The 27,220-nt window shown below is 39.6% G+C and overlaps 14 protein-coding genes across 14 annotated transcripts; 6 read left to right on the top strand and 8 right to left on the bottom strand. All coding sequences in view use genetic code 12, as the record gives it.

The window, feature by feature from the left end:
• Nucleotides 1-1,363: 1,363 nt before the first annotated feature.
• On the top strand, nucleotides 1,364-2,875 carry PICST_61460 (predicted protein; the record flags this gene model as incomplete). Its single annotated transcript, XM_001385716.1, has 2 exons — nucleotides 1,364-1,518; nucleotides 1,543-2,875. Coding segments are annotated over 2 exons (1,488 nt in total), but the record flags the coding sequence as incomplete, so codon positions are not given.
• Nucleotides 2,876-3,956: 1,081 nt separating this feature from the next.
• PICST_23026 (predicted protein) lies at nucleotides 3,957-4,394 on the bottom strand (the record flags this gene model as incomplete). The annotated part of the gene is made up of 2 exons (XM_001385373.1): nucleotides 3,957-4,115; nucleotides 4,143-4,394. Coding segments are annotated over 2 exons (411 nt in total), but the record flags the coding sequence as incomplete, so codon positions are not given.
• An 852-nt stretch (nucleotides 4,395-5,246) lies between these two features.
• Nucleotides 5,247-6,071, top strand: PICST_61692 (predicted protein; the record flags this gene model as incomplete). The annotated part of the gene is made up of 3 exons (XM_001385715.1): nucleotides 5,247-5,608; nucleotides 5,636-5,669; nucleotides 5,844-6,071. Coding segments are annotated over 3 exons (624 nt in total), but the record flags the coding sequence as incomplete, so codon positions are not given.
• A 211-nt stretch (nucleotides 6,072-6,282) lies between these two features.
• PICST_49015 (predicted protein) lies at nucleotides 6,283-6,561 on the bottom strand (the record flags this gene model as incomplete). The annotated part of the gene is made up of 1 exon (XM_001385372.1): nucleotides 6,283-6,561. The coding sequence occupies one exon, from the start codon at nucleotides 6,559-6,561 to the stop codon at nucleotides 6,283-6,285; it is 279 nt and encodes a 92-aa protein (XP_001385409.1).
• A 1,178-nt stretch (nucleotides 6,562-7,739) lies between these two features.
• On the bottom strand, nucleotides 7,740-8,318 carry PICST_36574 (predicted protein; the record flags this gene model as incomplete). The annotated part of the gene is made up of 2 exons (XM_001385371.1): nucleotides 7,740-8,170; nucleotides 8,306-8,318. 2 exons carry the CDS (start codon nucleotides 8,316-8,318, stop codon nucleotides 7,740-7,742), a joined length of 444 nt encoding a protein of 147 aa, XP_001385408.1.
• Nucleotides 8,319-8,617: 299 nt separating this feature from the next.
• Nucleotides 8,618-9,427, bottom strand: PICST_32655 (predicted protein; the record flags this gene model as incomplete). The annotated part of the gene is made up of 1 exon (XM_001385370.1): nucleotides 8,618-9,427. One exon carries the CDS (start codon nucleotides 9,425-9,427, stop codon nucleotides 8,618-8,620), a length of 810 nt encoding a protein of 269 aa, XP_001385407.1.
• Nucleotides 9,428-9,697: 270 nt separating this feature from the next.
• On the bottom strand, nucleotides 9,698-11,122 carry PICST_36572 (predicted protein; the record flags this gene model as incomplete). The annotated part of the gene is made up of 1 exon (XM_001385369.1): nucleotides 9,698-11,122. The coding sequence occupies one exon, from the start codon at nucleotides 11,120-11,122 to the stop codon at nucleotides 9,698-9,700; it is 1,425 nt and encodes a 474-aa protein (XP_001385406.2).
• An 866-nt stretch (nucleotides 11,123-11,988) lies between these two features.
• On the top strand, nucleotides 11,989-12,465 carry PICST_62274 (predicted protein; the record flags this gene model as incomplete). The annotated part of the gene is made up of 1 exon (XM_001385714.1): nucleotides 11,989-12,465. The coding sequence occupies one exon, from the start codon at nucleotides 11,989-11,991 to the stop codon at nucleotides 12,463-12,465; it is 477 nt and encodes a 158-aa protein (XP_001385751.2).
• Nucleotides 12,466-12,568: 103 nt separating this feature from the next.
• Nucleotides 12,569-14,530, bottom strand: PICST_36571 (predicted protein; the record flags this gene model as incomplete). The annotated part of the gene is made up of 1 exon (XM_001385368.1): nucleotides 12,569-14,530. One exon carries the CDS (start codon nucleotides 14,528-14,530, stop codon nucleotides 12,569-12,571), a length of 1,962 nt encoding a protein of 653 aa, XP_001385405.2.
• A 2,736-nt stretch (nucleotides 14,531-17,266) lies between these two features.
• On the top strand, nucleotides 17,267-19,441 carry DUR5.1 (urea transport protein; the record flags this gene model as incomplete). The annotated part of the gene is made up of 2 exons (XM_001385713.1): nucleotides 17,267-17,437; nucleotides 17,573-19,441. 2 exons carry the CDS (start codon nucleotides 17,267-17,269, stop codon nucleotides 19,439-19,441), a joined length of 2,040 nt encoding a protein of 679 aa, XP_001385750.2.
• A 593-nt stretch (nucleotides 19,442-20,034) lies between these two features.
• On the top strand, nucleotides 20,035-20,751 carry SNF8 (sucrose non-fermenting; the record flags this gene model as incomplete). Its single annotated transcript, XM_001385712.1, has 1 exon — nucleotides 20,035-20,751. One exon carries the CDS (start codon nucleotides 20,035-20,037, stop codon nucleotides 20,749-20,751), a length of 717 nt encoding a protein of 238 aa, XP_001385749.2.
• DEG1 (pseudouridine synthase) lies at nucleotides 20,744-22,325 on the bottom strand. The gene is made up of 2 exons (XM_001385367.1): nucleotides 22,025-22,325; nucleotides 20,744-21,979 (listed from the first exon to the last, which is right to left on the bottom strand). Exons 1-2 carry the CDS (start codon nucleotides 22,233-22,235, stop codon nucleotides 20,793-20,795), a joined length of 1,398 nt encoding a protein of 465 aa, XP_001385404.2. The 5' UTR covers nucleotides 22,236-22,325; the 3' UTR covers nucleotides 20,744-20,792.
• A 277-nt stretch (nucleotides 22,326-22,602) lies between these two features.
• SPB4 (ATP dependent RNA helicase) lies at nucleotides 22,603-24,456 on the top strand (the record flags this gene model as incomplete). Its single annotated transcript, XM_001385711.1, has 1 exon — nucleotides 22,603-24,456. The coding sequence occupies one exon, from the start codon at nucleotides 22,603-22,605 to the stop codon at nucleotides 24,454-24,456; it is 1,854 nt and encodes a 617-aa protein (XP_001385748.2).
• A 34-nt stretch (nucleotides 24,457-24,490) lies between these two features.
• Nucleotides 24,491-26,053, bottom strand: PICST_62196 (predicted protein; the record flags this gene model as incomplete). The annotated part of the gene is made up of 1 exon (XM_001385366.1): nucleotides 24,491-26,053. One exon carries the CDS (start codon nucleotides 26,051-26,053, stop codon nucleotides 24,491-24,493), a length of 1,563 nt encoding a protein of 520 aa, XP_001385403.2.
• Nucleotides 26,054-27,220: the final 1,167 nt, after the last annotated feature.

Raw genomic sequence — 27,220 nt, 5'->3', positions numbered from 1 at the left:
TGGAAGAATAACTTGTTAGGTTACAAGCCTGTTGGCTGCATGGGTTACCAACTAATTTCCCGAGACTACTCGTAACTGACAACAATAGAAGTGAGTTGAAGAGATACCACCAGCACTGAACGAAACAGCGAAAAAGAAGCGGTTGAAACAGGGGAAGCGTCAGAGACAAAAAGATATCAATGTGATCACCTGTGTGTCTTTAGCAATATTTACTACATATGTAGCTACAGTGACTATATTTGTAGCGATAGTGGAGGATCGGCAAATTGTTTTATTCGTGGGAGTTGGAATAGAATTTTTTTGCACCCATTGTTTCAGAATATCCACCATGAAGCGCAAGAAAGAGCAAAAAACACCAAACCCTAAAAATAAAAGAGCCCACAGGATACTTCCACATCTTTGCATTTGGAGGAATTACGACATCTGCAAGTCTGTTGGTTACCCACCTTCACTTACTGAAAGATAGTATAAGGAGCATTATTCGTGCCTGCATGCTCTGCCTATCAGAGAAAGTGGTCACTGTGCACGTGTCTGTCAGGCGACTCTCGATCTGGTACCGTGACCCTGGCTAACAAGACCTGAAACCGCCATATCTGATTCCCACCTCCCCTGGCTCCAGTAGCTTCCCCTACCGACCTGATACGATTGAGCCAAGACAGGTTGCAAACAGATAGTTGCAGCAATTGTCACCCCGCGACACAAAACTCATCTGCAAGAAAAAGTTGGCATCTGTCGTTTCACACAAGGCTTCCAGAATATTGTATGGAAAATTTCTCCCACGTGTGCTGGCTTCCAACACTGTAGTGAGAAGCTAAAAAAAACAAACGCCAAAAAATTTCAGCCTTACATGGATTCTTTTCTTATCTGCATTCTAAAAGCAGTTTAAGGTCTATTAATCTCCCCAACGGCTTCAAAACCATCCCGAATTACATAGTGGACCATCTTGAGGCTAAGAAAATTATTATTCAGCACCCTGTAATTCGCTAGTTGCATTTGCCCCACGATCTACCTCCGATCTTGCCAAGTCCTTCAGGCAGACGTCACATCCTGCTATGGTCATCGACACTGCCAGTTATACAATAACTAGAACATTTATATAGCAGAGCTCAAATAGCCAGAACCACCAACACTGTTTGAGCCAAGCAAAGTTGTAAAGGATAGGAACTGACAACATTCGACTCATAATAGCCACATTCTCATCGCAGACGTTTTCTGCTACCATAGCTCATCACGACCACAACCTTGTCTATTATCTAGTATATCCAGGTCATCTTCAGCTCATCGCATTTATCAACTGAGATAAGAATCAAGGTTCAAGTAACAAAACACATCCTATTCAAATCTCAGCAACCACGATCTCGTCATGAAGTTCGCCAAAGTTCTCGAACAGACCTTGATAGAGGATGACATACCCGAAGAATGGATGGAGGCAGCCATTCAATACAAAGCTCTAAAAAAGTGCATCAACAAGGTAGTCAACGAACTCAAGTTCTTGGGCCTTGAAAAAAATACCCTCAAGTTGCTCTTCCAAGATGCTGACAGTAAAATCGTTGAACTCGACGAAAATGATACAACTGCCTCAAACCCAATAGTCGCTGAATATACCTTGACCAAGTCCAAAGACAACAGTCACGACATTAAGCCGATGCTAAAGATCACCTTGGACTATTCAAACGACCAATACACAGATGATCATATCTATGAGTTGGGCCAGCAATTGAAGAAACGAATAGAATCTTTGCTTAATGACGATGCACCTCTCCAGCACTTGAAACCACCTCCACTAGAATCATTTAAAGCTGATACACCAGAAGTGGATTCATCAGAAGATCTGGATACCGAAAAAATCATTGAATTGAAAGAAGAAAATGATGAGATCATTGTGATATCACCAGCGCACAGTCGTGAAGGTTCACCACCAGCAGTTGCAAAATCAATCAGTGAAAAATCAGAAGCAACAAATATAGATTCTGCATTGTCTGAGTCTACACCACCAGCAACACATAACAGGAAGAAAAATGAAATTTACATCATGTTAAACTCAGACTCAAAATTCTTCCAAATGCTAGAAGGTGAACTTGAAAACCTCGATAAATTAAAAACGGCAGAGGAAAAGAAACTTATCGATGAGGTTCAAGAATTAGGAGGAATAGTAGCTACATTGTCAAATAATGCTTCTAGATGGAAGAATTCTGATATGTACACATGGAGAGAACTTTTTAGAATTTATTTGGATTCCGAGGTGTTTTTCAAGTATAATGAGACCTCCTTGCTTTCATCACAAAGGAACAGCGAACAAATCAAGAAGAATCTTGCACAATTTCTAGATAACGTTGAGAAATCAGGAATTCTACAGAAATTCAAAAACCTGAAGAGCTTGGATGCTTTCAATCAATTTGTGAGCATGAATTATCATCTTTTGAAAATCTTGCAATTTCAATCCATAAATACAGAAGCATTCAGAAAGATCTTGAAAAAATTCGACAAACAAACTTCACTTGGTATTCTGCACAAGTTTCCGGAATTAGTTTCCAATGACCACATTTTTATTACAGGAACCTCTATAGCTCAATCCATTTGTTACATTCTCCAAAATAGAGTCCTCACTTTGATTCCACAACTAGAGGACTACACTTGCCCAATTTGTATGTCAATCGCTTACAAGCCGATCAGGTTGCAATGTGGACACTTGTTTTGTGTGAGGTGTTTGGTCAAGTTGAAGCAACAAAATAAGATTAACTGTCCAATTTGCAGAAACGAGAACGCAATACTTATTGCAGACGGGTCTAATTTGGATATGGATGCAATGAATGTAATGGAAAAATATTTCCCCGTTGAAGTCAAGGAGAAATTAAGAGATAGGAAGAAAGAGCAGTATGAGGATATTGTTGGCGCAAGGAAACAGCAACACGACAAGTGTGAAATAATGTGATATAGATTTTCTATAGAGAACGGATTTTAGGAATCACTTTAATTAATCTGATAATTTATTGTAACGAAATATCAGTGTAAGTAGCAGTTGTTAATTGCTGGACATGTTCTACAATCACAGAATAACTCGTTTTCTCATCAATATTTTTCTTGATATTACCTTTGATAATTAAGACTTCGAAAGGACCAGAAGTTACAATAGCACCGTTAAGCAGAACCTTTTTTGCTATTCCCAGTTAATTTTGCAAAATCGGTATAGCAGTTAGAGACCTGCATATTACACATTCGGTCACAATCATGCCACATACATCACGTGATACAGGTACAATCTGAAATTTCGAGGTGCTATTTTCTCAAGAAAACGTGATCCCATAGTGTAGTGGTTATCACTCTGGTTTCTGATGCTGGCAACTGGGGTTCGAATCCCCATGGGGTCTTACGTTATTTTTGCCTCTTAACTTACTGGATGAATTAAGTCTTGTTCAGTAAATCTCTTGCTTTTTGCAGTATTGAACAGATGAAGTACTTTTAGGAAAAAAAATCTACAAAAACTGAGCAACGCCTTCAAGTACGTCAGTGTATTAGTATATATAACGGAAAGACTTTTCTTCATGTTAATAGAAGAGCAATTCAATCAAGACCATCCACGAATCTCTATGAATGAACCTCCAAGCGCTGTTGTACATGTTGAACGAGCTATAGCCACCAATAAATAGTATATGATGAAGTGAATGGTTTTGATACATGATTGCTTACACAGTTTCATCCAAGATGTCTTTAGCTTTTTCTTCTGCGATGTCTACATCTTCTTCTGCAATATCTTCTTCTGTGACATCATCTTCTTCTACATCTTCAACTGCAGCCTTAGCCTTAGCAGCCGGAATACCAGCACCATCGACTTCCTTGATAGCCTGCGGCTTTTGTACTTCTCCTTCCTTGGAAGCTTTATAACCCTTCTGACCACCATTGGCACCCGCCTGTTGTTGAAGTCTAGACTTCTTTCCAGTACCAATAATTTTATCTTCATCACTACCTACCACTGCAGCTTCATTGGCAATACCACCTTTAGGAGCTTCTGCTACTCCTATACCTTTTTGTCCTTTTGATCCAGCTGCCAAATTTTCAGCCAAATCGATATTGAGAGCTTCCTTGTCTGCTTTAGAACCTACAGCGTTGGCTATTTTCTCTAGGTTGTCAGCTGGAACTTGAACGGTAGCTTTGATGGTTTCTGGCTTAATTATCTCGTATGACGGAGGAGGAGAAGGTCTCATATCCTGCGAAATCCAGTATACACATGTTCCAAACAATGACAAAAGTATCAAATAACCCAAGATCTTTCTGGGAGACGAGGTGAAGAATGCTACTGGCATCTTCATGTTATCATAGGGTGAGTGTTTTCTCTTAGACTGAGGCTTCATGTAGTACGGTCTGGGTAAACCGTTGTTTTTGTAAGAGCCCTGCATCTTGGTTTGCGTGTGACACAGATACGAACCAAGTAGAGTTAAAGAATCTGTTTAATCAATGCTGAAAGAAAGATCTCTAGATAATGCTTGGAATTTCTGGCTTGTGACCAGCGATTCCAAACTTTGAAGAAGTCGCACATACACAACCAACGAATGGATAACGCGTCACGTGCATATAAGAAAAATAAGCCTCTTAACTGGTGTAGAAGTTGAGGTGGAAAGCAGGGACTAAGATGGTCAATTAAGGAGACATTCATACTTCTTGGCGTCGGACTCATAACAAAGTTCGCACGATTGCAATTTTGTGATTTTTGGATAATTACGGAAGAGAGGTTATCTATGGAAAAACTTTGAATGCACCTTTCCTTTCTTCTGACATTTTTCGCAACTGTGTCTGATCCGTATTCTGAGCACCACACTTGGGTTAGGATGTATGTGAAGACATCTAGAGATCTGTTATATGTCTAGTGATATAAATTTGGTTGTTTCTGATTGGAGTATCAGCTGCAATTAAAGCTAAAATCCTTTAACTGATAGATACATCATAAACGAAGAATACACTTTTTGCTCTCTATACATTTGAAATAGTGAAGTACCTACATTCTTCAAAAATACCTCCACACTACAACTATCATTTTAAGTTGGCAAACTATCCCTTACTGTAATCTCATGCTAACGCTAGATAAAATCGTGAAATAATGAAAAAATTTGGTTAAGTAAATTACCCGCAAATTATTTTCTCTCTCTTATCTTATTTTTCGCAGCTAAGTAGAGAAGCGGTTAACAATGTTGCAACCACTTTTTATCATCTTATATTTACCCTTCCTTCTAGTGATAATCAATACAGAAATAATGTCGTGGTTTTGTTCTATTACGCTCATGGCTCTCGTTATTGCCTACGTAAATGCAACTCCTCCAGCATGTTTCCTTAGCTGTATTGCTGAAGTTGCCAAAACATGTCCTCTCCAGAAAATGGATATCACTTGTCTTTGTGCCAAAGAAGATTCTGTTCTTGGCTGTATGGTTGATATCTGTCCATATGGAACATTCTTCAGTGGAAGAGATCATTTCATTGGTACTTGTATGGAACACGGCAAACCGTCAATTTCAAACCCTCATCCGCCAGATCCAATTTACCCGCCAAAATTATCTTCATCTATTTCTACAAAACCTACTCCAATTTCTTCTTTCAGCCTGACTATTACCGACGGCCTGTTAACTAGTGAAAATCTGTTAACTAGTGTTAGCCTTTCAAAACCTGCTAGACTGTCAATTGTCAGTCTGTCTACCACTGTCAGCTTGTCAACCGGAACAACATCACCATATTGGACTTCATGGACAACTTCGACTATTTCTTCATTACCTACTTCGAGAAAAACTTCGATAATCACTTCGACGATTTCTTCAATCAAGTACAAGCCTTCTATGACTTGGACTACATCTACACAGCAACAAATCGAAACAGGCAAACCTGAATCCGACTGCGATTCTGATACAGAGTCCGAAGATGAATATAACAGCGACGAAGATTGTGAATGGGAAGAAACCCAATCGGTTGATGCTGACGGCAATGTTATCTTCATCAGGAGACCTATCAATGTGCCGCAGAAGTATCGCAACCCAAAGAACAACGGCAAAACCCGAAAGGTTATCATCAAGAAACCTCCCCAGGATTACCAGTGGAAGGTCGGCAAAGACAAAGTAGTCAGAGTGGTCCGAAAGTTGAAAAACACTCCAGCAGCGGCCATTCCAACCAAGAGCAAGAATATCGAATCAAACTTGTACCTGCATCCTCTGCCAACAATAAAGAAGAGTCGGTATAATCGGTACCCTAACTAATTAAGTAGATATAGCATAAGGTATAGCAATTCATAATAGAAAAAATCCACTACTTCTTACTAAATAGTCTTCTATGAGTGTTCGTATCCACGGAGACAGTTACAATCGTTTCTCGAGGTACACTAACCAAACCAATGTCACGTTTGTGAATCCCTGGAGGACTGATTATATCCTCTGATTCCTCAATAACATTGGAGAGGAGAAGGTTGCCGAAAGGGTCTATTACAGTCAAGATGCCTGTGACTACTCTGCCATCTTTTATTGCTACTCTCAAGTTAGAACCTATGAATTGGTCTGGTGTGAGCGAAGGATTGGAAGCAGAAGCCATGATAGTCAAAACCTCAATGTAACTACTGGCGAATACTGCTGCTAGTAATGTATGTTACAATGTAAATCAGGGTAAGAAAATTGACATACTGATGCAATTATTAAAATATGTGCTAGACAAGGAAATCTGTATATGGCATGAGTTACCCGCATTTGAACCAGTAGTATAAAAGTGGATTGGAAAATTTTCCAGAATAGAAACTTGTCTTTTCTCTCTAACATCAATCGCGGATTCACCCTTCATATGGAAGTCTGTATTGCTACTCCAGGCTATACTGATCGGAGGTTCATAAGTGAATGTATGCGTAGAGAGACCATTAAGTTGGAGCACGTTTCTGGGCGCCTGGTGTTGACATCTACGTGGAACACTGGGAATCAGTTGTGACTATAGCCTCTAATTGTAGTTGTAGAATTAGTGTAGATTGCAGATAAGAGTATGAAATGATCAAATCTCCGTAGATTCTACAGCAGTAGTCATTTGCGAATGTAATGATTATATCTACGTCGCTAGTAACTCTATAGCGCCTACGTTGGAGTAGTGAACCGTGTACTCAAAAGTCTGTCAACTATGAGAGGATTTGCGAGCTTTTATATGTACTCTTGTAACGATCGCCTGATCGAATTCCTTCCAATAAAGAATGTCTTCTTTCGGAACAGGGGACGATTGATGGTGGTGAATTCCACATTGCAGTAGTCATGAACTCTTTCAACCCGACTGTTGAGCTCGAGAATATCTACGCCGAATACAAGAGCTTCTTTCCATTCTGTGATTTGATAAACAAAAAGGAAAATTGTTATCTCCACATAGAAACTAAGGAAAACACCGAGTTGAAGATATCCGTTAGCACTTTTGGCTGGTACCAGTTGATGGATGTTACAAACCGTTCAAGATACAGAGAAACTTTTGAATCGCTCATGATGACCTTGAGCCCCGGGTTTATGGATAGGTTTAACAGTGAACTTACGAATAAGTTGAATGCTCATCTTCGACAGACATAATAACTTCACTTGTGTAAATTTCACATTTCATTAATCTTTTACATTTGATATGTTTAGGAGAATGGCAAAGCAGTTTCCAATTATTCTGGAGATGTGAAACCAAAAGTTTATAGCTATATGTTTAACGTTTATTCATTTATGTACAGGGTAGGTGTACGAACTCTTCGTACTGTTATTCTATCACTTGTGTTGTTGACGCTTGACGTAAGCTTCGACATCGTCCACATCAAGTTTGGTGTTCCTAATGTAGTATTGCTTGGCTCTCGACAAATATTTCTTTGGCTTGTACAAGACCTCGATATTACGGAGCTTAGGAGAGAATAATGGGATTCTGACTTCACAACCAACACGGTTGATCTTGTTACGGATCAATATGTTGGTCCCCACATTGTTCTGACCTCTTTTTATTCCCAAAACTCTTCCTACGACATCGGTTCGATCCATATATGTGACCTTTATAACATCTCCAGCTCTCAAGCCAGTCTTGGAATCCACCAAAGCTCGTCTCTTGCCAGTAGGATCGTATTTCTGTACTAACTGCTTATGCAAGTAGCTGATAGCATTTTCACCACCTCTTTTTTTTGGCAATGGTTCGTAAACCGTTGGCACATCTACAGATATATTGTTAGTGAAAAATTTCCTTAGCGATTTAATATGAAGATATAACTTACCTTTTTTCAATGAAAAATAGGTTCTAACCGTCTGTACTAAGGAGGAGACCGGCTTCGTAGCTGAGCTCTTCACACTAAGCCCAAACATAGTGTCGTTGCTTGAAAGTTGTGTGGTTCGTTTGCTTCTGGTAGTTGTAGGCTTCTATGATTTGCTCGATTTTTCAACAAGTAAAAAAGATTTTTAGTGCCTGAAATTACGCGTGCCGCACAATTTTTACGCAGGTTGAATTTGTATTAATGTACAAGTTATGCAATGAATATAGAGAAAAAACACGGAGCCGCAACAATCTTAGTAATAATTCTAAAAATTCAATTTAAAACTAGTGGTCACTAAGGCTCCCGTAATGGTAAAGATATTATGAAAAGAACTGAAGGGAATGACTACATCTAGAAACGAGGACGTCTCTTTCTACCAGTGAATTTGGAATCAAGGGCAACCTTCTTACCTCTTCTCTTCATGGTCTCCTTCTTTCTATTGATGAAATCCTTGCCGGACTCCATCTTTCTTAACAATTTCTTGTTCACCTTCTTGTTCATGACAGGAGCCTCCATAGTAGCACCAGTCAAGTTAACCGTTCTTTCAGAAAGACCAGCAGTCAACACCAAGTAATATTTCTTGTGTCTTTTTGAATCTGGATCGTCGATGATTAAGCCACCGCCAAAACCAGCAACTTTAGCAGCACCTAGTATAGCTTCAGTTTGACTATCATTCATAGGATAGAACTGAGCCACAAATTTTCCTCCTCTTCTCAATGACGAGTATAACGTATTAAAAAAACACAACAATCTCTTCTTAGGATCTACACCAGCTGTGTCAGCATTGCACAACCACTGAATGGCAGAAATAGAAATAGCTGCATCAAAAGTGCCAGCTCTGAACGGCACACCATTACCAAGATCACTTAAGAAAAGGTCTCCTTCAACATCTCTATCCAAACCTGTGGCCAACATACTAGGTGAAATATCCATCCCTATCCAGTTGTAACCTTCTTCGGTCAATATTTCTCCTGATAAACCAGAGCCACAACCCAAGTCTAGTAAGAAATGGGGCTGTTCCTTTTCCAAGTTCAAAAGTTCCAAGGCTCTCAAGGTCATCTTGGCTTGAATATGCTGCACACGTGTAGACGACGTGTATTTGAAAGATTCTGTATCATTGTAAAATACCTCAGGTGGAGCAAGCTCTTCCGGTCTTGACATTTTTGTAGGTTCCAAAGGTTGAAAAGTAGAGTAAACTATAGATCAAATGGTATCTCATCTTAATGTAGAAGACTACAAAAAAAAGATTTTGATCACGTGGAAATAACGAAAAAATATTTATTACTGCGAAATTATGTGATCCTCTTTCTACTATTACTACAATTTCCATAATATTATATATCTAATACATTTAAAATACAATCTCTAAACAATTATCTATTAAGGGGAGCAATAAGTGTGCTCAATTGGTATAAGTTAGTGAGAGTTTTGTTAGAAGTGGAACTCTTCATCCTCGTCATCTTCCTTATGAATATACTTCTCATCCACAGGATATGGTATTTGGAATGGTCTTTTAGGGGGTTCATAGGGTCCGCGGACACTTGAAGCTGGTTCAGGGTCCAGGAAATCAAAACCTTCTGAGTCGTCGTAAGTCTCCTTGTCGTTTTCTTCTGGAGACTCAAATCCATCGGACTCTGATTCCCTACTAATTAGGGAAGGTTCTTGGGAGACGTTGGCTGTCATTATATCTCTGATATCCTTTGGAAGTCTATCTGGTCTGTAAAATCTCAAGTCCACTCTGCCAATTAAGTAGCACAAGTTGATAAAAAGTTCAAATACACCCCACACAATGTACATGGCAACAGGACGACAAAGTATACTACTATCCTTTCGGTATCTGCCTTGGAAAACCACTATGGCTCTGAGAATACAGCCAACAAAAATAAGAACGGTGGTAACTGTAATTAGCAACAATGAAGCATTATGATTAATATTTCCTCTTTCTTTACTTAGTCCTTCGACTATACGGTAGTGGTGATGAGAAGCAGGAATAACACGAATGGCTCTTCTGTGTATTGAATGTCTTCTAGCAAAAGACTGAGCAGCCTCTTGAGCAGCTCCCTTTTTCACATAGTACAATGGAGAAAAAGACTCGATCCACCAAGGCTGAAATGTGTATAAATCCTCGTCTTTTTTGGTTGGCTTGAAAAAGTATGCCAAACCCAACAATGAAATCGAAGTCAATGAGTACAACAGGACCAAAACTGACGTAACTTGAACCACTTTCTTGTATCTAGTGTACACCCTTTCAGACAAGAAGTAGAGATATGGAACAATCGAAGCTACGATGGTCATTGCAACCACGCCAGCCACAACTACATACAAAGTTATCATGACTCCCCAAAAGAGTTTTCTGGAACCACCAACAGGATGTCTCCAAGTGAAAATACGCTGGGCTAGGATCAAATTGAACGAGACAATGAGAATAGAAGGTAAAATTAAAAACACTTCACAAGGTGGACCATACAAGACATAACTCAAGTCTCTTCCCCATACTGGTCTTAACGAAAATCCTATCACTCTCATTACTCCATAAATGAACCACCCGAGAGATAACCAGAAATAATGGCCCCGGGAGTAATTCATAATGAAGATGAATAAATGAGCTAGAGCTATTATTCCAAATATAACTGCAAATATGACAGATGGAACTAAATCCAGAGGTCCAGGGTAGTCTCCAAATAAGTTTATTTGATAATCTGTCGTGAATTGTTGCATTACGGGAGGAATGCTCCCAAGCAAATTACGCCCTTGCTGTGCCTGTGGCCATGATCCACTTGAAAGATCCGGATAGTTGTTCTGGTACCGCAATAATTGCATGAGACCATACACTGCGGTGTAATTTGTTGCGGACATTTTATATAGTCTGTGTATAGTTTTTGTTGATGTGTTGTTGATGTGTTGTTGTTGTTAGTACTTAACGCTTGCTGAATAAAAGGATAGTAAAGAACTTCCGGAAGGTGATGTGTTCGGTAAACTCGACAAACTCAAGCAGCGAAACATGGTACTATTTATTCGACATTTGTGCCTCGACGATGCCTCCATATTTTTCAGCAATTGTGTGTTCCGAAGAAAAACAGTTACTATTCTTCAAATGCAAGAAGATGTTCCTGGATGCTATATTGAGATTCATGCAGTGTGACCAGAAAAATTTCCAAATTAGTTCAATGTAATGCATATATCAAGGCTTCTCATTTCCTATTTTGGACGACATCTAAGAAAATGTCTGTTTCTCGAGAGAGCTTAAGAATTTGACAATAGATGAGTCTGTGGCACTATTTGATTGTGAGACATCGGACCACTTCATTGAAGAAAATCACGGAAAAAGGAATTTGGTTGAATCTATTTCTGCTCAGCTTATCGCCCTACTGCCTTCGCTTTTGTTGTGGCGTTAACGGCTTCAAAAGCAAGATTGCACCCACTTTCTAATCTTTCCTTACGCCACTCAATGTGCCAAATAAAACAAATGTCAAAATGGTTGATTTGACGTTCTTGGTGGACCCAACGTATTTAAGTGGCTGTACTAGCGAAGAATCTAACTAAAAAGTTTATTATCATTTGTTTGTTAGGAAGTTCCGCCATAAGAAATTTCCCAATTAGGTAACAAATACTTCGATATGCACTGGAGTAAACCCACGTGATACATTAGCACGCGACCCAAACGCGTTTATAGCATGTAAGAGAAGATCAACTCTTGTATTCATTCAATATAGATCAACAAAATGCCCTCTGCCATAGTAGACTTATCAGGTGTTCGCCTGATAGCAAATTCAGAACGTTCCTCAGTAAATACTCCAGATGACGTGATATCGACCCCATTTGGACTTTCACTCATAGAAATCCAAGGTGAGTTGAATTTGCCTCATGAAGCTCCTATAAATGTTCAGAAAAATGATACCAACGCTGAATATATACGAAATTTCGTCACTGTGGACGAGATTAAACATGCGGTGAACTTTGGACAATTGCAGCTTGATGAAAAAGACCCTTCAAAGGTGACCCTTTTCATTGGAAAATCACAGAGATTGTTAGGTTCCATAGTCGAATTGGATCTTCCTTTAGGAGTTATGAAAATTCCACTCAACCAAGATACCAGTCCAGAAAACGGAAACGAAAAACAAAAAGAAGACATACAGATTGTCGACATTGTTCGCAAGAAAATGATCTTCAAACAGAGGCCATTGCCTATAATGCAATAAGTATGTAATCATCTGCTAAAAATGTATATTAGAATCAGGATAGAAATAGAGGTGCAATCTATGCCATTTGTAGAGGAACTTATGATCAAAGGCTAAATAGTTGTTACAACTTGACTCTTCCCAGGTTCCTGTGGTCCCAGTTGAGAGCTCCCGAAACTTCGAATCCACGACTTTGAGGATCAATAATAATTAAGTTTTCGTAGATTCTCTTGATTTCACTGTCTGTGAAGCCCAATTCGGTCTTCATATATTTGACAATGTTACCATAGGTATCATGGAACATTTCAATTGTGGCCAACATAGCTTCGTATCTGGAACTGATCAAGTTGTTGAATCCATCTTCTTCGATGGTCCAATTCTTTCTACCTTGAGAAATCAAGAGTTCGACATCACTATTATCGCCCAATTTCTCTCTCAACTTTCTGGTCGTTTCCACAAACTTTTCCCTTAATTGAGGATGGTCTGGTCTTAAGCCAATGGTCGTCAACTCGTATTCCTTGGCAATTGTATTTTTATCAACACCAAGTAACAATAATATCAACATTCCTAAGATACCAGTTCTGTCCTTACCAGCGGTGCAGTGGAACACGAAAGGTTTGTTTTCCTTGAGGATGTACTCGAAAATAGTTCTGTAAGCACCAATACCAAATTCCAACATATTCTCATAAACATGGACATAAGTGTTCCAACTGGTCATTAAGTTGGTATATCTAATAGCAATTGCGTGAGGAGAGTAATCATCCTTGGAGAAGACTGGTGCATGTATCCTTTTGATTCCATACTGCTCTAAGTTTTGTGGTACTCCATCTTGCTCAACTTCACCATCAGAACGAAGATCGAACACAGCCTTCACCCCCAATTCTTGGAGAGTTTTCAAACCTGCTGGTTTGATGCCAGAAATATTAGCACAACGGAAAGCGGTATGAGGCTTGACATAGTACTGCAAGGCGCTTTTTTCTGGGAAACTTGAGCTTGAATTTAAGGGGAAAGTGGGATTATGAATCTTCCAACCACCAATATCTCTAAAATTACTCACCCCTTCGACGTTTTTCCATCTCGATAATCTTCCAATCTCCAAGGACGTGTGCAAGAAACGTTGGAGTTCATTTTCAGGACTCAAGAAGTTGGCTATAATATCGATCACCTTAAAGTTGTAGTTGACAACCTGCTTTTTGTTAAGTGGTAAGTTTTCTGGATTTTGTTCAATGTTGTGGTCATCGTGTTCAATTGGTTCAACTCCATAGAAATTGTGGTCAGCCTTGGGAATTAATTCCAATCTATGGGAGAAATAACCTCTGTTCAAGGCATTGGCATATAAGGAACTATCATTAATGGGTATAATCTCGTCCTCAAGTCCATAAATACTCAAGACAGACCATTCTGTAGTCAAGCCGTGTAACTTGGAGAGATCGGGCTTGGATAGAGACACCAACTCACTTTTGGGGATCAAGATCTCAGACATCTGGCCATGTCTGAGACACATCATGGGTACCTCTTTAAAGAACTCGTCATGAAGAGGGTATCTGTCAGCTACAGTAGGCAGAGAAAATCTTCCTGAACAGTTAATCAAATTTGGAACGATGATAGCATTTGGATCACCAAGCTTCAGATACTCATCTTGGAGCATGGCCCACAAGAACATGGCTACAGAACCACGCGAATGGCCGATAATCGACAGCAACGTGAATGACATGCCTAGAGGGTTGAGCTTTCCATCTCTAAGGAACTCAGCACAAGCTTGAATGTCATCCACATCTTGTGCAAGGACTCTTCCTTTCTGAGCATCTTCATTTTCAGCCGAGGATCCACAGCCACGGAAATCAATACGAAGCGAGTAGATTCCGAGATCGGCTGCAAGCTTGTGAGCAAGACGTTTTTGGTAGCAGTAGTCTCTGTGACCTCCCTGACCATGGAGAATCAAAGCAGCCTTGTGGGTAGCTGGTGCGTACCCATCTTCATATGGGTTTTCAGCTTCGGCAGAGTGGGGTATGGCTATAGTACCTGAGATACCTTTTCCAATGGTGACCTGGATTTCTTTGGGTACTGGGATTGGATCGTATGACATAGTGGATGGAGTTGATTGGTCTCTGGTTACCGATGTGTCGAACTTAAAATTTAGGTAAGAAAGCAAGAAGAAGGTAAGGTGGATTAAATTGAAAAATTAAGCTCGGTACTAAAATATTGGGTGCAATATAGATTTTCAGATGCGTAAAAGCAATTTTGGAACCACTTTGAAGACTGTTCTTCTCACCGAAGATGGTACAATCGAACGCAAGCTATTTCAAGTAGATAGAAAAGATGGACGCTAGCTGCTGCTAAAGAACAGTTGTGACTACCAGAGCAGTTATACTATATATCCGGAGATCAATAAAGAAGTGCGGAAATGGATTGGTAGACCGAGCTTAAGTACTGTATGTCCATGTGCAGATTCAATAGGATTTCATGTGATCGAGATCAAGATTGTTGGGGCATTTTTCTACGTTAGTCGATACAGTTATATCATATATGTTTTCTTCTCTCTTTGATCATAAAGTTTCACATGTGATGATATGAGTCTATTCTTCGACGAGATGTTACGCTCACCACTTTGAGCATATTTTCAAGAGTTAGTCAATAAATTTCATAAATAAGTGAGTGTAGTTTTTCCTAGACTTTTGAAGTTTACTAATCATTGTGCTTAAATCGTAGTCTTCTCTTCATTCTGCTTTCTATTGTTGTATAGTGGTTTGTGCTAATAGAGTAATACATTGAGACGATAGCGTATATTATCGAGTTGACAATTGTTTTTTCATCTGCGGCATTCATGCTATTTCCAAAGACTGAATACTATACCAAAGGACTCTTTTGGAGCCAATAAGTAACCGAGATATAAACAATTTTCATATTCATAGTTGAATATATACTCAGATGTTTAACGAACACTGTTATACGTTCAGATCGCAAGTTTATTAGAAGTCGCTGCTTGCAGGCTGGTGGTTCAATCTATAATCAAATTTGCAACTCGAAATAATCTTTAAATCGCCATCGATGTATAAATCGTGCAATGGCTACCCCTTTTGTAGTCCGAGCTTCACTTTTTCTTTAAAGGAGACGGTTTTTCTGATCTTGTGCTTTTAGTTAGCGGGGAGTAGCACAAACTTTTGCAAATGTTAATTTCTCGCTAGTCACCCACGAACTGTCGTATGTAGCTTAAACAGAACATAGGCATCTTGTGGTCAATTAAGCAAGACAGGACGTATCGGCTAGACAATGGAATGAAATTAAATTTTTTTGGTCATAATGTGATCTTTTCTGAAGCCGGAATTCAGTCTGGACAATTTCGCAGCCAAAGTATGTGGCTTCATAATCTCTATCGAAGGGCTGTAGCAGTGAGCAACATTATCTTTAGGACCGAAGTCCCGTTAAAAATAGTTCGCCACTGAGCTTCCGTCAAATCTATAGTGTTCCTTCAAGCGATTTTTTCTCCAGACAGAACTGACTTCATGGGCCGAACCATGTACCAGGGCAAGCTAAATATGGATAAGAGACCTCTATGTGAATAAAATGCTTATATTGTAGGTGCAGACGAGGATCTTGTCAATGAGTTTCGACTTCTCCAAGGCTTTGGAGAGTCTTCAAAACGCAGTGTAGCTAACCGATATGAATGGCTTTTGGCAGCAGTCTTCAAAATGATTGTACAATATCTGCCAAGTCTTGGAGACATGGCGAATTCATAGTAACAATTGTGCACTTTCAACGATTTGCGAAACAAGCAACCCACTTCTATGAACTTTTAGATACTACGTTTAAAATTTTGGTCAAACTATTTGGTTTTAAGGCACATTGACTTATTCACAAAATTAAAATCAATTCTCCCTCAATATACAAGAGCGTTCAATTAACAGTTGAATGGTTACCGGATTAAAATAGAGACCATAACCAACAGTTTATTTGGTTTCACAAAGACGAAGTTTAAGAGGTTTCACAAGCCTAGAATTCTTCCACAATTTTGCAGCCACAGTCAATTTGCTAGTTCACGTGACCCACTTACATTTGGCTGAGCATTTTCTTACTGAAGCTTATTTACGGTTTTCAAACTGTTTGGTCATAACGGGGTAGATAATGTAATCTGAAATGGTCCACAGTTTTGTTATCCGAACGAAAGGGTCATTTTCATTTATCTAACGGTCTGCTCTTTCACCCGAACCGAAGCGATCATCTGCAGCTTGGCAATCAGGAAATGCACTTTTCTTTGACTAAATTTTGCAAGATCTGGCTACAATGATTGGCAGTGAGTAATTGTGGTAAGCATGGTATTAGCTCTCCATTACTGATGAACCGGAGAGAAAACGGTAGTAGCGGTCTTGAATTGGTAGATAGTGCTTCAGCCAATTTTCCAAGTAGTTTCTTTCCTCAATACTATAGGCCCAGGGCCCCCTCCCCCAGTTGTAGAATCGGCTGAAAAACTTCGCTCGCCTGGAGCTGCAGCCACACTTTTTCAACAGGTATTTCGTATGCGACTGCTTTCCAGAATAGTGCGAATATGTTCCACAGTTCGCATGCAGACTCAAAAATGGCAGTTATCAACCCGCAGCCATTGTGGTAACCAGTTTTCAGCCGAACCGAAGTTTCATCCTTAGTTAATTAACTAAACTATTTTTTGTAATGACATTTCTACTGCAGTTGTATGGATGGTCTATAGAGGTGACATTTTTTCACGTGTGGGAATGAAGGCAATTCTATAACTATATATAAAGAACGGCGTCAATCCGTCGATTTCACCTTCTGAAATTTACAAATACAATCGAAGTGTAATTGAAGAATGTCTCAGTCAGTTGAATTATTGGGTCAAGGTGCTGGATATGGTATTTTGGTCGGAGTTGGTGCTCTCTTCGCTGGGGGTATGATCTTGACAACTAAGTTGTTGCAGAAGTACTTGAACGAAAATGCACACTCCACAGAAACTTTCTCAGTGGCTAACAGAAGTGTTGGTGTACGTAATAGTGTAATTTTTACAGTGGAGCTGGTACCTGAAATTTGTATCTTTTTCTTATGTACCAGAGGATCTACAGGGTTGCGAAATCTACTCTGCAATTTTTTAAGGGACCCTTGCTAACATTATTTCTAGACATTTCTTTCTGCTTCTGCAGTCTACTCGTCGTGGTCCTGGGCCACTGAATTGTTATGGGTGTCAACTATGGTTTATAGTTATGGTATCCAGGCTTCATATTACTACGGTGCCGGTTTAGCTGTTCAAATCGCTGTGATGTCATTGATTGGTATCCATGCTAAGAAGAAGGTCCCAACTGCGCACACCTCATTAGAAATTGTTGAATTAAGATACGGCAGAGCCAATCATTTGCTCTATTTATTCCTTGCTTTAGCCAATAATTTGCTTTCCTGTTCCTCTATGATTCTTGGTGCTTCCGGTGCCATCTCGATTATTGCTGGTAACTTGCATCCAGTCGCATCTACCATGCTTATCCCATTTGGTGTTTTGCTTTACACTGTTGTTGGGGGCTTGAAGGCCACATTCTTGACAGATTTCGTGCATACTTTGATCTTGCTTTTGATCTTGTGTTACCTTAATACATCTGTTCTCACATCGGACCAGATCGGAGGATTAGACGGATTATATGACTTATTGGTTAAGAAAGATGGTGAAAGATACATTGCTGGTAACTACGATGGTTCTATTTTAACAGGTAAGTCTCAAGGTGCGTTGTTCTTTGGATTGATTTTAACCTGCGGTAACTTTGGTTTGACTGTGTTAGATTCTTCTTTCTGGCAAAAAACATTTTCTGCCAGTCCAAAGGCTACAGTTCCAGCTTACTTGATTGCTGCTTTCTTTATTTTCGCAAATGTTTGGCCATTGGGTTCTATTATTGGTGGTGCAGCAATTGTCTTGGATGGTACACCTGGTTGGCCAACCTACCCTAGAGCCTTGACTCAATACGAAATCGATTCTGGTTTTGTTTTGCCATATGTATTAAAGCAAGTTTTGGGTAACGGAGCTGTTGGTGCTCTTCTTTTAATTATCTACTTGGCAGTTACTTCTACTGTCAGTGCTCAGATGATATCTGTTAGTAGTATTCTTTCTTTTGACATCTACAAGAAGTACATCAACCCAAGAGCACAGAACAAGCATATGATCAGAATCTCACATATTGGTGTTGTTTTTTTTGGTCTCTTCTGTGCTGCTTTTTCGGTTATGTTACATTATGTAGGTGTTAACATGACCTGGTATGGCTACTTTTACCCATTAATTATTTGTCCTGGTGTCATTCCATTGATTTTCACTATTACTTGGGATAGACAAACTGCGCTTGCCGTTTTTGTTGCTCCTATTTTTGGTTTAGTGTTTGGAATCACAATTTGGTTGACCACAGCCTACCACTACTATGGAAAGATTACTATCGTCAGTACTGGTGGTCAGTTGCCTGCTTTATTTGGTTCCTTGACGGCTTTATTACTCCCAGGTATTGTTTCTATCATTGTTAGTTTGGCCTACCCACTGAAGTTTGACTGGAAGAAATTACAGGAAGCTGACCTTCTTATTACCCAGGAAGAAGACAAGCCTGATTCAGAAAGCAACGGTGAATACTCGGATGAGGTTAACGAGAAGAGAGAACACACTCATACGACAATCAACGAAACTGGTTCAAAGGAAGAATTGAGCTCCAAGGAACTCGACGAAAAGTTGATTGGCGAAGAATTAGAGTTACACCAATTGACTGAACGTGAACTTGACTTCTGGATTAAGATTGCTACAGGTGCAGCCATCTTCATCCTCTTGATTACTTGGGTGCTCTGGCCATTGCCATTGTACAGAAACTGGAAGTTCTCTAGGGCCTACTTCAAGGGCTACGTTACCGTCTCTCTTATTTGGCTTTATGGTGCATTCATTGTTATCGGGCTAGTTCCACTTGTTGCAGGTAGAAAATCATTCTACAAGGTTTTCAACGGTGTCTATCGTGACTACATTAAAAGAGACTGAATTTGGTGAGCTATTTCTCTAATCGGGGCAAAAGTAGAAGCGTATTCAATTCTACCGGGAATATAGTGTTATTCCCTACTTATTATTTATAAACACTCTTTATTTTACTTCTCTATATATAGCATGTCTATAACTAGATTTAATTCATAATTCAAACAAATTCTGAAAAACTAGAGATATGTCATAACATGCCAATAGTCATTTTGAAAATTTTCCATAATTTAAAAATCGATATACTTGCCCAAATTGCAGTTGCAGTAATTTGTTAATTTGTTGACCAAAAATTAATTAAATAAAATGGATCTTCATGCTTCAAATTAATTCAAGTTCTCCAAAAATTAACATCAGATTGTAGCATTCTGATTAAACTGCAAGTATATTACAAAGTAAAATATTGGTTTTGAACCAAAGAAATATTTCAAGAAACAGAATTCTAATATTATAGCAAAAGTTCATTGTATATTCAAGGTGCCGAACTTGACGGACTCTGATTTCCTACATGTTAAATATCAAATACCAATCCGCAGTAAATAGTAATTTACTATACGATTCAAAAACCGATTCCGTATAGAGAAACCTTGCTTAAGGTTAAAATGAGTAATAGAAATGACGACGCATACACAAAGCTTGGTAGATCACTAAGTGAAAGACATTCAGACCAGCTTTCAACCCAATTGGCTGTGTTTCAATCTGCTCTTATCAACTTTGCTCTGGATCATGGAGATGAGATCAAACTGAACTCAGAATTCCGAAACAAATTCACCCACATTTGCCAACTGGTGGGTATCGATCCTTTAGATCTTCTCTTGTATTCGAGTTCACTATCGAATACAAAGAGCTCGCAGGACAGTAATTATACAATAAGTCTAGCTGTAAGGATCGTAGAAGTGTGTCAAGAAACAAGAGATGTTAATGGTGGCCTTATCCGTCTCAAGGAATTGGTATCTATTATACGAGAAAACACATACATTAACATCGAGGTGACAGAAGCAAATATCGAGAAGTCTTTGGCTACGCTTACTACTTTGGGAAAGGGATATGAAATCTTGACAATATCAGGCAAGAAATGGCTCAAATTTACTTCTGCAATCGGAGGCTCTATCACGAATGACCAAAAGAAAATATACGAGATCTGCGGTTTCATGGGTGGATTTGTTACCTATAGATTACTCAGAGATAATTACGGCTGGGATAAAGTACGTTGCAAGTCTGTAATTGATGAAATGATCATGAATGGATTTCTTTGGGTCGATTCACAAGGCGAAAAGGGCGAATGGCAGTATTGGGAGCCATCGTGGATTTCCAGTTAGATTCCATCTATTCTAAAGTCTATGATACAATATTTACAGGACTATTGTTCTTCTAAAATGCTACTGACTTCGCTGTCTGCCCTGCTGTTAGCTTCACTGAGTGCAATGGCTCTTTTTCTCTTCTTTTCCTTGTGTCTTGAGTTGATTGCCTCAACGGTTTCGCCTACTTCACGCTTGCTGATTGGAACGTACTTGGAATAGTTACGACCACTACCATCACCAACATTCATGGTTCCACGTTTCTGGGTGTTCTCAATTTCAGGAGCATCTTTCATTACCAATGGTTCCATAATTCCAATCATGTTAGCCTTAACTTGGTAGTCCAATACTTGGCCCCTGAACATGGCGAAGTGTTTGTAGAACTTCTCGATGGTACCTTCAGACCCGATTGGCGAGAGCCATTCCATTTCCGGATATATACAATCGTAGAGAACCAAGGGAATATCATTGGCCATTTCGTAGACTGGCTTAGTAGGATATTTTTCCAAGTCAAACAAGTCTTCGATTATGGTGGTAGCTTCAAGCTTCTGACCAATCAAGAACAATATAGCCACCATACAACGGACCTGATGCCAAAGGAAGGCAGAACCCTTCAAGTCAACAGCATAAAAATCATCTTTTAGGTGGATGATTTTCATGCTGTAGACTTCTCTGACGTAGTTTGTGATCTGTTTGGATCCGTCAATCTTACAAAAGTTACGGAAGTCATGGGATCCGATGTATTTTATGCAAGCCTCATTCATAAGCTCAATATCAAGATCGTGTTTCTTGAACAAGTATCTGTAGTGTCTATAGTCGCAACTGAATCTAGCATCGAATTTAGGAGGAGGTCTTAAACAGACAGCTGTCATTCTTATATCTGGAGGTAACAAAGCATTAATGATGGACAAGTACTTGATTTCTTTGTGGTCGTTTTCTTTGAGCAATTGCTCTTCTTCATTTAAGTTGGATCTCACGACTAACGAGATGACTTGGTTCATGGCACTGACACCTTTATCAGTACGGCCACAACGACTGAACTTGCACTTGTCTGGAGTAGGTTCAGTAATAAGTCTTGACATCGTCAAAGCTTTCAAAACGACTTCTTCAACAGTAGGCAATGGTGTTGGCTCCAGCTGGTAGGCCAATCCGTTGTAGTTCCAACCTAAATAGGCAAATTTCAATGCTATAAATCTCTTGTTGTATTTGTTCATATCGAAAGTTCGAACCTTTTTCTTTTTCTTTGACCCTTCTGTGGCCATGTCCATGATTGGAGGAGCAGACTCTGATCTACTTATGTCTTTTGCGGAAGCAACTGCATCGTTTACAACTGGACTAGCAACTGGAAGTGTTGAGTTTAATTTCGAGGATGAATTTTCCAACTGTTGGATTCTTTCTATAAGCTGTTCTTTAGTCCAGTTTTCATAATCGACCCTTGCTTCTGTTTTGGTCATGCTGCTAAATGTCCTTTTGAGCATCGCCCACGTCGGTCTATACCTTAGCATACACCTGGTATTTGATACTACTGCTGGATCCCAGTAATAGGCTCGCTGGAAGTGAAAAGTTGAAATTGGTATTGATGCTCATCGTAAAAGTCTCACTTCGAAAAAAGATTTGGCTGCTATAATAATAATTACTTACTGTGAATTTTATGTTGACTTATGTTTCTTGAAGAATAGCCCGTTTATACCTGGTCATCCATTCAAAGTCAAGAATATTAGACAGTCATAATAGAAACATCCTGTCTCAGATATTTATCATCTGTACATGCAATTTTTAAGAAGCAGAGATAAATAAAATTTGAATCATCGCATCTCATCTTAATTTTTTACGTTCACCACCAGCTACTACAATACTAAATAGACAAGTATAATGGAAACAAAGAAAGGTTCACTCGACTGGAAAAATCTCCAGTATGACCTCCAACCATGGATCAAAGAAGCGATTGCCTCGTTGGGGTTCCCTACCATGACCCCAGTACAAGCTGCTACGATTCCTTTACTTAGTGGGAACAAAGATGTTGTCGTAGAAGCAGTGACTGGTTCAGGCAAAACTCTTGCATTTGCTATACCCGTCTTACAGAAAGTCTCGAACCGTTTGTATGACTCACAAGAAGAAGGCGAAGCCCCCGAAAAAGTTAAACAAGGACACATGCTTGCTATTGTATTATCTCCTACTAGAGAACTCGCTAGTCAAATCCAATCCGTATTCAACAATGTCATCGAATATTTACCTGAAGATAAAATTCCTATTAAAACACAGTTGCTTGTGGGTTCCCTTTCCACAGTGAGAGATGACTTGGATCGTTTCTTGAAAGATAAACCTCATATCTTGATTGCCACACCTGGTAGAATGCTTGACTTCATGTCTTCACAATATGTAAAAATGAATTCGGTAGAGATAGCTATTTTAGATGAAGCAGACAAGCTATTGGACTTCTCATTCGAAAAGGATGTTGTTAACATCCTAAAGAGATTACCAAAACAAAGAAGAACGGGACTTTTTTCAGCTACTATTTCAGCTGCTGGAAATACAATTTTTAGAGCAGGCATGAACAACCCAGTGAAGGTGGCTGTGAAGTCCAAGTCTACCACTGCCAACTCAGCTCCTTCAGCATTGCATATCTCCTATCTAATGATAGAACCAGAAAAAAAGATCACTACTTTAATAAAGTTATTGCACGATTACAGATACAAGAAGTGTATTGTATATTTCCCTACCTGTACATCTGTTAAGCACTTTTATTCTATCTTCCAGAAAATTGTCAATGGAAATGACAACACTGAATCGTTCAAATTCTACTCATTACATGGGCAGCTTGCTACCAAACCAAGATTAAGAACATTGCAAAGTTTCACGGATGGAGATGTGGCATTGAACAAACATATCTTGATGACCACAGATGTAGCAGCCAGAGGTATCGATATCCCAGATGTAGACTTGGTTATCCAGTTAGATCCTCCAACTGATCCAGATGTGTTTTTGCACAGATGTGGTAGAACTGGAAGAGCCAATAAGGTTGGGCGTGCTATTGTCATGTTAAACGATGGTAGTCGAGAGCTAGACTATGTTGATTTCATGGAAGTGAAGGGTGTAGCAATGCAAGAAATGCCAACGCCAGACTTGAACCAGAGTGACCATCAACAGTTCCAAGACAAACTCAGAAAGTATATGCTTGATGACAGGGCCCGCCATGAAATTGCAATCAAGTCGTATGTTGGATTTGTCAGATACTACACCAAACATATGGCAACTTCTATCTTCAGATACCAGACTTTGGATTATCTTGGGATAGCTAAGATGTATGGGTTGTTGAGATTACCCAAAATGCCCGAGTCGAAATATATACCTAATGATAATATGCCTGATGATGGATGGCTAGGCGAACCCATCGATATGGACAAATATAGTTATGCAGATAACCAGCAGGAAGCATCGAGATTGGAAAACTTGAATGCAGAAAAGATCAAGAAGATAGCTGATGCAAAGAGGAGAAAGGAGTTGAAGGTCAAAAATGAAGCATGGTCCAGTAAGACAGAAACAAAGGAAACGAAACAAGAAAGACGGGAGAAGATGAAGAGAAAAAGAGAAGCCATTGAAAAACAGATCATGGAAGAATCTTCGGACGACGAAGAGACAAAAGTCGACTGGAAGGACATCGTAAAGAGTAACAAGAAGAAAAAGGCAAACTCTGGCCTGATGCAAGGTTCATTCGATGATTTATAGGATTGATACAAACAACTATACAGGTTAATAGATACTAAATCTTCCATTTTTCACTCACAGAACGAATACCATCAAATACAAAGAGATTGTCTAGTGGGGTATACTGTGCTGTTGCAAGTTTAAGCACTTCTTGACTGGCAATTCCACCCATCAAACTATTGATATTATGGTAATGACGAGTATTATGACTTAGTAATTCTCTGAACGTAGTTATTACAGAACTTGGGACCGAAGAACGATTTAAGATGTTATCAGCAAACAATATCTCGAGCAAGTCCAAATCCTTCAAGGTAGGTGATCTGTTGCACTTTTCTATGAATAAATTGTACGTCAATATCGCAAAGTAGATACCCAACGTGTTGTAGGGATCGTTTTCGGCATCGTTAGAACTGTTCAACAACTCTTGTATTAGACTGGAACTGTAAAGTTTTTTCGAACCTGAAGTCACATATAGCATTTGAGAATTTTTGCAGAAACTTGTGATGGAGTCTCGATTGAGTTCTTCTTTAGACCTTCCCACTTCTTCTAGGACCTTGATGACTTCCCTTGTGAAAAGTTCTTGGTCTTTCCAAGCCTTTTCTCTATATATGGTCTGCAAACACAAATAGCTAGTAGTATCGGAAGCCATGTCAGGTAAGGTTCCCGGAAGCGGGAGCTGGTTGTCATTTTTTTCTACAAATCGCTTGAGTGCCTTGATAAAGATCCAGAAGATGGGCGTGGATGCATCGAAGCTTTCATTGGCCGCGGTTACCTTTTCAAACAATTTCTGGATAGAAATTGGAATGCCTGTTGTCTGTAATGCTCTGTGAATGGAGTTGGAAGCTTCGATGAAGTTGGCCTCGAGGTTAATGTTTCTTGAGAGTTGTTCAATGTAGGAGCGGAAGAGTTTCTTTTCGTGGTAGTTCTGAGGTACCAGACCGTTATGATCTACTTTCCACGTCTGTAATGCTTTGATGTATATGACAATGTATGGTACATGAGCATGATCTGTATCATCCAACGAGTCCAAGTCTATCGAGTTTACAAAGGCCTGCAATTCTGGCCAGGGCTTATCTATTCTTAAGTCGTAAAGTCGTGAAGGGTCGTGAGTTTCGATGACGGTGATTTCGTTGGCGATGATGTTGAGTGAACCGTAAAATCCTATGGTGTTGACAATAAGGAGAGGCGTCTTTTTATTCCAGAGAATCTCCTTGAGAAGCTCGAGCTGAGGCACATAGTCGCTGACGATGACTACGTTGAACTGGTCCCAGAATTGATGGGATTCTTCCAGGAGAATGGATATGATGGATCTGTTGATCGAATGGCCGCATACTTCCGAGTTCAATTCGCTGAGATTGGCTTTTACTGCATCTGCTAGCACTTGGTTTAAATCCTGCCTTTTGAGAAAGAAGTTCCCTGACAAGTCTTGCGGTGTTACCCGTCTATTATCGATAATGGTGAACTCGCCGATACCAGGAAGGACCAAGTTTTTGAGGATTTCGGAGCCAGTAGGAGTGGCGTTGATGAGACAGATATGGGAGTTCTCAAGGTTGGTTTGGCCCGTCGAGGCCCACAACCGGAGCTGTCTATCATAACGAGACTCTTTATCTATGAGCATGGCTTCGTAGAAAGAACTTATAGAATGAATAAAAGATTGGAAAGACGATTAGAAGAAATAATATGACGGCTGAAAAAAAATAAACAGGAAAATTGAAGAATTCAAAAAGCAGGGTTCTACTAAAATAACTGTAGAAGGAAACTGTATGTATATGTGAAGCTACTGATGTGACGAGCAATACCAGCCTGCCAAATCGTGTAAAAAGGAAGCGAACCTGGAATGTTTTCTGGAACGAGTCTAATGGCAGCGACACAAAAGCTCATAAATACGAGCCAGAGAATACGCACTGTGGACAATACATGGAGATTGTCTACTAGGCACAGTTTCCGTTAGAAACATACAAACAATAACTTGTAGGCTGCAGTTAGTTTGTCCTATATTTGTCTATTATGAGGCAGGGGTGACACGCAATAATAGACCTAAGACCACAATTTCTTAAAGACTTGATGGACAAGGTGAGACGTTGCAGGATTTGCTCGATCGTTATGTACAACAACACGGAGAATGGCCGGAATGAAGGGACCACGGTAATTCCTACAGACTTTTTTGGGTAGCTTGCGGTATTTGCTATTGCTTTTCAAATTCTCCACATTTCTCGAGAAAGCCGGCTATTTTGGAGAAAGTAGCTGTTAAATTCTTCCGTTCCTAGTCGCTGCTTGTGCATAATCATACTATCTTTGTATGCAGTGAAAACCACTTTAATCTAACAATGATTTGTTCTTTTTCGGCTCTACTGCAAGGCACAGGTATACTAGAAGCTGATACTATCCTACAGAGAGTGTCTAGTGCATATCTTGGTCTAAAAATATTGGAACGCACATAGATAAAACTGAAAGATTATGATTGCAAATCAACATATACTGAAGAATAGCTACATATTCCAAGTTGACTTGCCGTTTGTATGAATTCCGCTGATGGCAGGTTCACGCTTGAAGTCTGTGCATTATTTTCCTTTTGTACGAACCAAAAAATTGTCACTACTAAGCTAGTTCTGGATTTCGAGTAGAACGCAAAGGTTGCACAGTTGACCCGGAAGTTGCATCCACTTGACTCCAAATCCTACGTGCCATTGTTCGGAAGACTGTCCTACCAATATTTGGTATCCTTCGAGCTCAGCTTCCCCATTCATGCAAATGGAATGTTCTGAAATTTGCATGGTGTGGATAA

The sequence above is a fragment of the Scheffersomyces stipitis genome, chromosome 6, assembly GCF_000209165.1.
Source record: "Scheffersomyces stipitis CBS 6054 chromosome 6, complete sequence".
NCBI lineage: Eukaryota > Fungi > Ascomycota > Pichiomycetes > Serinales > Debaryomycetaceae > Scheffersomyces > Scheffersomyces stipitis.
Note: the sequence above shows the minus strand (reverse complement) of the source record. Positions and strands in the feature narration are given on the sequence as shown.